Source organism: Podarcis pityusensis (assembly GCF_964106645.2).
Source record: "Podarcis pityusensis genome assembly, chromosome: 13".
Classification (NCBI taxonomy): Eukaryota; Metazoa; Chordata; class Lepidosauria; order Squamata; family Lacertidae; genus Podarcis; species Podarcis pityusensis.
In genome coordinates, this window is record NC_138038.1 from 53,174,354 (window position 1) to 53,184,447 (window position 10,094).

General features: G+C 49.0%; 1 protein-coding gene across 1 annotated transcript; it reads left to right on the forward strand.

Annotated features, from left to right (window-relative positions):
- Nucleotides 1-1,804: 1,804 nt before the first annotated feature.
- Nucleotides 1,805-9,572, forward strand: LOC308462362 (uncharacterized protein). Its single transcript, XM_080980040.1, has 3 exons — nt 1,805-2,353; nt 2,591-2,874; nt 8,839-9,572. Exons 1-2 carry the CDS (start codon nt 2,009-2,011, stop codon nt 2,870-2,872), a joined length of 627 nt encoding a protein of 208 aa, XP_080836166.1. The 5' UTR covers nt 1,805-2,008; the 3' UTR covers nt 2,873-2,874; nt 8,839-9,572.
- The last annotated feature ends 522 nt before the right edge of the window (nt 9,573-10,094 follow it).

Below are 10,094 nucleotides of genomic sequence, written 5' to 3' on the forward strand. Positions count from 1 at the left end.
TTCAAGGTCAGCACCAACACTTTGAATTGTGCTCGGAAACGTACTGGGAGCCAATGCAGATCTCTCAGGACCGGTGTTATGTGGTCCCAGTCACCAGTCTAGCTGCCGCATTCTGAATTAATTGCAGTTTCCGGGTCACCTTCAAAGGTAGCCCCATGTAGAGCGCATTGCAGTAGTCAAAGTGGGAGATAACCAGAGCATGTGCCACTCTGGCCAGACAGTTTGTTATTGAATGATTTTATGTTACAAAAAAACATTACAACCATACTACCAACTAAATATAATTGAGAAATAAAAATTACACACATCAATATTTAGTTTATTTGTTATTTACCATCTTATTTCCTCCCAAACATTCCATGCAAAAACACACATTCCAATACAAAATAAAATTCCAAAAACAAAATGCAGTGCAAAACAAAATTCCAAAAACACATTCCATGCAAAAACACATATGTACAGACACACACACACAAAATGATAACAATGAAAGTAAATACTTTCCCGCCTTTGATCTTACAAAATCTTTTCTTCAATTTTGACTTCCTGTCAAGTCCCTTTGCATACATTTTATCTTACAATCGAATGCGCTCAAAACAATAAACCTTTCTCTATAAATTTTCCAATACGTTCTTCGACTGCATAGGCCTTTGCAGGGGTTGAACAGTTGTGGAGGAATTCGTGGCCGCCTTTCCGTTTGCGGCTTGTTGCCTGCCTGAAAATCCTGCAAAAATCGCACCTGCTCCTCTGCTCAATTTGCGCCCCCTACAGGGGAAGGACCCCCTACCCAGATCCCCCGTCCCCCTTCACCTCCCCACCCTGCCTCCTGTCCTCCATCCCCGAATAACACGAAGGAGGAGAATGGCAGGGCCCCTGGGTGACTTTTGCCGGTCTCTGGGGAAACCTCCCTGGAGAGCAGCAAGAATCAGCCAGGCCTTTTCTCAAACCCCTGGGAGGCAGAGGGGAGAGGGAGGAGGAGGTTTCCTTGGCAATCCCAGGTTTCCCCTTGGGATGATGGATTTCGTGGGAAGGGGGGCTTACGGGATGACGGAGGTGTTGGGAAGAGGCTGTGGTGGGGGGGAGAGAGAAAGCTGTTGGTTGGGGGTGTAGTGAGAACCTCCAGGCCTTCATAAGCCGAACTGTTGGGAGATTCAGAACAGATGAAAGAAAGTCCTTCCAGCGCATTTTTGACCTGTGGAACTCCCTCCCACAAGATGGTCAAACCCCTAAAGGTAAAGGGACCCTGTGACAGGGTGAGCTCCCGTTGCTCGGTCCCTGCTCCTGCCAACCTAGCAGTTCGAAAGCACGTCCAAGTGCAAGTAGATAAATAGGTACCGCTCCAGCGGGAAGGTAAACGGCGTTTCCGTGCGCTGCTCTGGTTCGCCAGAAGCGGCTTAGTCATGCTGGCCACATGACCAGCTGAACGCTGGCTCCCTCGGCCAATAAAGCGAGATGAGTGCCGCACGGAAACACCGTTTACCTTCCCGCCGGAGCGGTACCTATTTATCTACTTGCACTTTGACGTGCTTTCGAACTGCTAGGTTGGCAGGAGCACGGACCGAGCAACGGGAGCTCACCCCGTCGCGGAGATTCGAACCACCGACCTTCTGATCTGCAAGTCCTAGGCTCTGTGGTTTAACCCACAGCACCACCCGCGTCCCTGTTATCGGTCTATATTCCTTTATAAATATTGTTCGACAATAGTCCTAATATACATTTTTAATTCATTTTGATATTATTATCCAATAAATTTCTTGTGTTTTCCCATTATGAGGTTTATTTCCTGTTCTGTGTTTCCAGACAACCCTGCCTCACAGGGGGTTGGGCTGGATGACCCCTGGGGTGCCTTCAACCCTTCCATGATTCTAACCCTTTGCTGCTTCTCTACCCATCCAGGCCGCCCTTCCTTCCTTCCTTCCTTCCTTCCCACCAGCCAGCCAGCCAGCCCCCACTCCCTGCCCTTTCTCCACCTCCCCCCCCTTCCCGTAACCCGTCCCCTGGGCAACACATGCCTTTCACTGGGGGACAAAAGCCCCCCTCCAGTCCCCATCCCAGGAGGACACCCCCCTGGCTCCCTCGGCCTTGCCAGCAGGGGGTGGCCCCTGTTGCCCGGGGAGATGGGGTGGGTGGTCCGAGCACCCCTATAAGAATGGCAGCCGGGGAGACAGGCAGGCCAGACGCACCCAAGCCATCCTTCCGCTCACCCCTGGGGGGTCAAGGCAGCCCACCCATCCGACATCCCAAAGGAGAAACTTGCTGGCTTGTTTTGGGGGGAAGGATGAAGGTCTTGCCTGCCTCCCTCTTCCTCTTCCTCCTGCCCCTGGCCTCCCAGACCCCTGTCCACTCAACCCAGGTAAGTAGAAGACCCCAGGAGGACCCCACTTCTGTCTCAAATCCCCCCTTCTCTGTTGAGGACCCCACATCTTTGAAAGCATTCCAATGGACCAATTTTTTTGCAGAGATATAAAATAGCTGCTGGTGGGTACGAATTTTGAGAGCGGGGCACAGGGTCCTACTTATGGGGTGTGTTTTTTGGGGGGGCTTTTTGGAGGGGGTTAAATTTCTCCTCTCTGTCTCCCTCCTTTTTCAGTCCTTGCTGGAGATACTTGGGGAAGACTTGGCCGCCTTGCTGTCGGCCAACGAAGGGGACCACCCGCCGCCGCTCTCCCAGATCCTACGCGGCCAGCGGCCCCCCCACGATGCCCCCGGCCCCCCAGCCCCCTCCTCAGGGGAGCGCGCCTTTATCCACTTCCTGAAAGACTTTGTGAGCACCCAGAAGAAGTTCCGGGGGCGAGCCAAGAAGATGGCCCAGCAAGGGTGCTTTGGCATCAAGCTGGACCGGATCGGGACCCTCAGCGGCCTTGGGTGTTAACGGTAAGCCTGGGCGTGGAGTCGCTGAGGAAAGGGGGTTGGAGAGAGGGAATGGGCAGGATCTGCATCTCAGAAGCCCCCTCTCTCGGCACCTCTAGGTGTTGGACTGGGGTTAACATGCCTACACAAGTGAGGGCAACCAAAATGGTCAAAGGCCTGGAAACGATGCCTTATGAGGAACGGCTAAGGGAGCTGGGCATGTTTAGCCTGGAGAAGAGGAGGTTAAGGGGTGATATGATAGCCATGTTCAAATATAGAAAAGGATGTCACATAGAGGAGGGAGAAAGGTTGTTTTCTGCTGCTCCAGAGAAGCGGACACGGAGCAATGGATCCAAACTACAAGAAAGAAGATTCCACCTAAACATTAGGAAGAACTTCCTGACAGTAAGAGCTGTTCGACAGTGGAATTTGCTGCCAAGGAGTGTGGTGGAGTCTCCTTCTTTGGAAGTCTTTAAGCAGAGGCTTGACAACCATATGTCAGGAGTGCTCTGATGGTGTTTCCTGCTTGGCAGGGGGTTGGACTCGATGGCCCTTGTGGTCTCTTCCAACTCTATGATTCTATGATTCTATGATTCTAGTCCCTGTGAGGTTGTCCACCAGATGTCAAAGAGAAAAACAACGACCAGACTTTTAGAAGACATCTGAAGGCAGCCCTGGTTAGGGATGCTTTTAATGTTTAATAGACTATTGTATTTTAATATTCTGCTGGAAGCTGCCCAGAGTGGCTGGGGAGACCCAGCCAGATGGGCGGGGTATAAATAATAAATTATTATTATTATTATTATTATTATTATTATTATTATTATTACTATTACTATTACTATTACTATTATTATTATTATCCTGCGCTGATCATGTTCAAAGCAGCAGGATATGCTGAGCCTTCCCTGGGCACCCAGGAGGTGTTGGAAGAAGAATCCCTTTTGGATCGATTCCAAATTTTCATGGAATCCAGGCACAGAATCGTGGAATTGTTGAGTGGGAAGGGAACCCGAGGGTCATCTAGTCCAACCCACTCCAAAGCAGGAATCCTGCCCATGCGAAGCACATTGCTTCCTCCAAATCAGTGGTTCTCAACCCGTGGGTCCCCAGATGTTGTTGGACTACAACTCCCATCATCCCTGAGCTCTGGCCTTGCTAGCTAGGGGTGATGGGAGTTGTAGTCCAACAACATCTGGGGACCCACAGGTTGAGAACCGCTGCTCCAAATAATACTGGGAACGGTAGTTTTGCCCCTCGCAAGCTACAACTCCCAGCACCCCTAACAAACTACAGCTCCCAGTGTGGTGTAGTGGTTAAGAGCGATAGACTCGTAATCCGGTGAACCGGGTTCGCTTCCCCGCTCCTCCACATGCAGCTGCTGGGTGACCTTGGGCCAGTCACACTTCTCTGAAGTCTCTCAGCCCCACTCACCTCACAGAGTGTTTTTTGTGGGGCAGGAAGGGAAAGGAGAATGTTAGCCGCTTTGAGACTCCTTCGGGTAGTGATCAAGCGGGATATCAAACCCAAACTCCTCCTCTTCTTCTTCTTCCGAGGATTCTTGCATTGGGGAGTGGAATGTGTTTGAAATATGCTTTAAGAACCAATCGCAACAATACAAGCACGACATGTAGGCTAATAGTTAGTAGAGAATATATAATAGAATGATGATATCATTCAAATTACAGTGGTACCTCGGGTTAAGTACTTAATTCGTTCCAGAGGTCCGTTCTTAACCTGAAGCACCACTTTAGCTAATGGGGCCTCTTGCTGCTGCTGCGCCGCCAGAGCACGATTTCTGTTCTCATCCTGAAGCAAAGTTCTTAACCCGAGGTACTATTTCTGGGTTAGCGGAGTCTGTAACCTGAAGCGTATGTAACCTGAAGTGTATGTAACCCGAGGTACCACTGTATAGGAATAAGCCAATCCAAGTTCATATGTACAATGTAACAGAGTGGTGGAGACTGATGAAGACTATTACGAAACGGTGGCGTCATTCTGGAGACACTGTCCTTTTGAGGTTTTTGAGATGTCTTCCGCTGAAACTTTTGAAAGACTATTGAGAGACTTTACTTTGGAAGCTTTTTAGACGACTTCTGTTGGAACTATTGTAAGACTGTCCTTAGATATCTAACTCTGTTATGTTGTACATATGAACTTTGATTGGCTTATTCCTACGTGTTGCGTTTGCATTGTTGTGATTAAATAAGCTTTAAACAGAATCCTCTCTGGACAGCCGACAAACAGAATTATTTGTCTCTGGTAAAGGTAAAGGGACCCCTGACCATTAGGTCCAGTTGTGGCCGACTCTGGGGTTGCGGCGCTCATCTCGCTTTACTGGCCGAGGGAGCCGGCGTCCAGCTTCCGGGTCATGGGGCCAGCAGGACTAAGCCGCTTCTGGCGAACCAGAGCAGCGCACGGAAACACCGTTTACCTTCCCGCCGGAGCAGTACCTATTTATCTACTTGCACTCTGACGTGCTTTCGAACTGCTAGGTTGGCAGGAGCAGGGACCGAGCAACGGGAGCTCAACCCGTCGCAGGGATTCGAACCGCCAACCTTCTGATCGGCAAGCCCTAGGCTCTGTGGTTTAACCCACAGCGTCCCCTTCTTTGTCTCTGAACAGCCGACAAATACCCTTTTCCCACCACATGTTCCCCTCTGGCAACTGTTACCTACAGGTAGACTGCTTCTGGGCTTGGAGGTAAAATTTAGCTACAATCTGTAGACCTTTCACACCTCCTCCTCCTCCATAAATTTATCAAATGCCCTTTTAACGCCTTGAGAGTTTGAGACTGTGGGTTCCTTACATTAACTATGTCACATACGAATATGCACTTCCTTTTCGACAACTGTTGCTCATCCCCATCCAATTCAGGAAGGTGATTCACCAGGATGCGTGTGTGGCAGGTGGCACTCCTTCACCTGGGTCCACTCCTGATCTCCCATCCGCAGTCAGTCTTTGCCTTTAGCTGCAACAGAGGGGGTTGGACTGGATGACCCTTGGGGTCCCTTCCAACTCTATGACTCAATAATAATAATAATAATAATAATAATAATAATAAATTTTATTTATAGCCCGCCCTTCCCAGTTCAAAAACCGGGCTCAGGGCAGCTAACAACAAATTTAAAACACTTAATTATAAAAGCAGCATAAAATACAGTATAAAAACATGAATAACAATAAAATTCAAAAATCAATTTAGGGGAAATAAGCATAAGGGCTAACTGGCTGAATTGGTCCTCTTTGGGCCAGCGAGGAGGCCAGGGGAGAATTAGCTGTGGGGTTCCAGAGTGGGTGATCTTCATAAAAGGGGAGGGGGAGGGAAGAGAAGGGAAATGAAAGATCAGGCTGAATTCAAATTAAAGACCAGGTGGAATAGCTCTGTCTTACAGGCCCTGCGGAAGGAGGTTAAATCCTACAGGGCCCTGGTCTCCTGGGACAGAGCATTCCACCAGGTCGGAGCCACCACTGAGAAGGCCCTGGTGGAGGATAGTCTGGCTTCCTTAGGGCCCAGGACCTCTAAACTATGGTTATTCATGGACCTTAAGGTCCTCTGCGGGGCAGACCAGGGGAGGCGGTCCCGTAGATACGAGGGTTTTGGCAATGGGAACTTGCCAGGGAAAAGGCAGGGGTCTGAGGGTTCAGGAATGGAGGCTCAAGTCTCCGAAGGAGGATCACAGGTGGACAGAACTTTCCAGATGTATGTCAATTTTGGTAAGGCTAATAATTATGGCGGCAGCTGTTTTCAGCTCCTTTCCTAGCATAGAATTCACATTTTTCACACCTGCTGCACACTGGGTTGACATCTTAAAAGAGCTATCCACTAGGACTCCCAGGTCTCGTTCCTGGTTCACCTCCAGTTCAGACCCCACGAGCCTATATTTGAAATCTGCATCACCTTACTCTCGTTTACATTGGGTTGCACTTGCCAATTCGCCTTCCATTCGCTCGGTTCGGAGCTCTTCGCAATCCCTTTTTCATTTCAGCGACCCTGAACGGCTTGGGATCCTTGGCAAATTTGGCCACCTCACCCCCCAACTCTGGATCATTCCAGGAATTCTCTCATAGACCTTGTAGATTTGGCCTTCCGAAACGCCAAAGATTCCTGCGCAGACTTAGCTGTCAGGAAATAAGAGGAGAGGTCCTCTTACTGCGGGACTTGACATCTTTCCGCAGGGCCTGCAAGACAGAGCTGTTCCGCCTGGCCTTTGGTTTGGGCTCAGTCTGACCCTTATGTTTCCCTCCCCTTATGGTCTTGATCTATGGGCTGCTTTTAAAATGAGGCTGCATTTTAAATTGTATTTTAACCCAGTATTTTAAATTGGTTTTTTTCCCTTCCCCCCCCAATAAGTTTTTATTTTAATTTTACAGGTGTTAGCCGCCCTGCGCCCGGCTCTGGCCGGGGAGGGCGGGGTATAAATAAAATTATTTTATTTTTATTATTATTATTATTATTATTATTATTAATACAACAAAACCATTTGCTGGTTAAAGAGCAGGAAACAGAGTAGGGACAAATAAATGCCCCAGAAGAGCCCTGCTGGATCAGGCATGTGATTTAAACGATGGGATTCGCTCCCGCAAGCTGTACTGAGCGCCACCACGTTGGGTAGTTCGTAAAAATTCGACAAATCCATTGAGGAGGAGGCTATCCAGAATGTGGCAGCCAGACTGGTGACTGGGAGCGGCCGCCGAGACCAAATAACACTGGTCCTGAAAGACCTCCATTGGCTCCCAGGACGTTTCCGAGCACAATTCAAAGTGTTGGTGCTGACCTTGAAAGCCCAAAACGGCCTCAAAGGCCCAGTAGACCTGAAGGAGCATCTCCACCCCCATCGTTCTGCCTGGACACTGAGGTCCAGCTCCGAGGGCCTTCTCGCGGTTCCCTCCCTGCAAGAAGTCATGTCACAGGGAACCAGGCAGAGGGCCTTCTCGGTGGTGGCGCCCGCCCTGTGGAACGCTCTCCCACCAGATGTCAAAGGGAAAAATAACTACCAAACTTTTAGAAGACATCTGAAGGCAGCCCTGTTTAGGGAAGCTTTTAATATTTAATAGGTTATTGTATTTTAGTGTTCTGTTGGAAGCTGGGCGGGGTATAAATAAATTATTATTATTATTATTATTATTATTATTATTATTATCATTATCATCATCATCATCATCATCATCATCAGCTGCCATATGCTCTTTCCAGGGCCAGAAGCAGCAGACCTGCTGTTAAACTATGGAACTCCCTGCCACAGGAGGCTTTAAAAGAGAATTGGGGAAATTCTTGGAGGAGAGGGTTGCAGTTGGCTACTAGCCATGCCTTCATGATCAGAGGCAGAGCAATGGGTAGATTTACAGAGAGGGCTATTGATGGCTGCTAACCATGACATAATGCTTCTGAATGCCAATTGCTGGAAACCAGGGAGTAGGGGGAAGAGCTGCTCTCGCACTCGGATCCTGCTTGTGGGTTTGGCTTTGGGCCACCTGGTTGGGCACTGCGAGAACCAGGATCCAAAAGCTGACAGAATATGCCAAATTAGGCGGTCTATCGGACAAAATAAAGAATAAAGCAAACCAGGAATTTGCTTCAAAATGGGAGTTTTTCAAAGAATATCTGAAATATAAATATAGTAGTTCAAACTCTGTTGCAGCATTCGAGGAACTTCAGTAATAGTTGCAAGGTAGATATATTAAGAAAAAGTTTAATTATGATAAAAGTCTGTATTGGCAATAAGTAATATGAAATCGAATATGGAATAGACGGGAGGTTGGGTCTTTAGTGTGAAGACCAATTTATGTTTTATTGTTTGTTAAGAAAATTCCGTGCCTATAGTTATCCCTGTATATAATTTGGTATTTGTGTTTTCTCTTTTTTTGCTGTATCAATAAATTTTTTTTAAAAAAGAGAGAGAACCAGGATCTTGGCCAAGATGGGCCACGATTGCCTTGATCCAGCAAGCCTCTTCTGATGGCCTCATTCTGCTTCTTCTCTTGCAGGTGCCACCCCTCTGACGAAGCCCCCCAGGGGCCGAAGGACTCTGCACAGACAAAAGCGCCCTCCGGGTGCTTGCAAATAAATCTCCGTACCTGCCCCCCCTCTGGGCAATCTGCCCCGCTTCAGACCAAAAAAGACAAAAGCCCCTCCACTACCCTGACCCCATGGACTTCCTCCAAACACCAAGCGTCTCAACGTGCCATTTGTAACCGATTGGAACCTGTCTTAAATTTTTGCTAAAATAAAATTGTTTCTGTTTGACTCCCCCACCCCACCCCACCCAACTTTGCTGCCAAATTCATCCGGGTTTGTGGAACGTTGCGCCGTGCAAAGGTCGGCTCCCAAATTTTTGATTTCGGTAGCGAAAAAAGACGCCTCTCTACGTGTAAGGAGCACGTTGTCCTTGCCACTTGGTGAGCCAAGGCAGCTCTGGGATCAGGAGGCAGAGCTAACAAATGTTTTTTTGCAAGGCAGGCCCGTCAGCGCTCACTGTCAGGACAGGTAGCAGAAAGTCCTTCTTCAGTTCACCTGCGGAACTCCCTGCCACAGGAATCAGTGATGGCTTTCATCTTGAATGGCTTTAAAAGAGGATGGGGCAAACCAGGAGCAGGAGAGGACTATCGAGCGCCACGAGCCATGTTGGCTACGCTCTGCTGGAAATCACAAGAGTGGCTCTTGTGCCCCAATCCTGCTTACGGGTTTCCCATCTGGCCTGCAGGGGGTGAGAATACGTACACACAGCCTTGGAAGTAGTGTTTCAGAGACGGGAGGCTGGCATGAGAAACAGGTTTCTGGGTCTGAGGCCTGAGAGCCCTGAGTGCAAATTAAGGCATGGCATGATGGGTTAAGACATGGGTAGGCAAACTAAGGCCCGGGGGCCGGATCTGGCCCAATTGCCTTCTCAATCCAGCCCATGGATGGCCAAGGAATCAGTGTGTTTTTACATGAGTAGAATGTGTCCTTTTATTTAAAAGGCATCTCTGGGTTATTTGTGGGGCATAGGAATTCATTCATTCCCCCCCCCCCGAAAAATATAGTCCGGTCCCCCACAAGGTCTGAGGGACAGTGGACTGGCCCCCGGCTGAAAAAGCTTGCTGACCCCTGGGTTAAGGTCTCCAGCAAACATGTATTAACGGCAAGCACTTTCCACACGGGACGCGGGTGGTGCTGTGGGTTAAACCACAGAGCCTAGGGCTTGCTGATCAGAAGGTCTGCGGTTCGAATCCCCACGACGGGGTGAGCTCCCGTTGCTCGGTCC

What these genes read in the sequence shown, in the direction of transcription:
- LOC308462362 (XM_080980040.1), top strand. Translation starts at nt 2,009, where the DNA reads ATGCCTTTCACTGGGGGACAAAAGCCCCCCTCCAGTCCCCATCCCAGG. An exon ending in CCCCTGTCCACTCAACCCAG is followed by an intron (nt 2,354 to 2,590) that starts GTAAGTAGAAGA and finishes CTCCTTTTTCAG; the next exon opens with TCCTTGCTGGAGATACTTGG.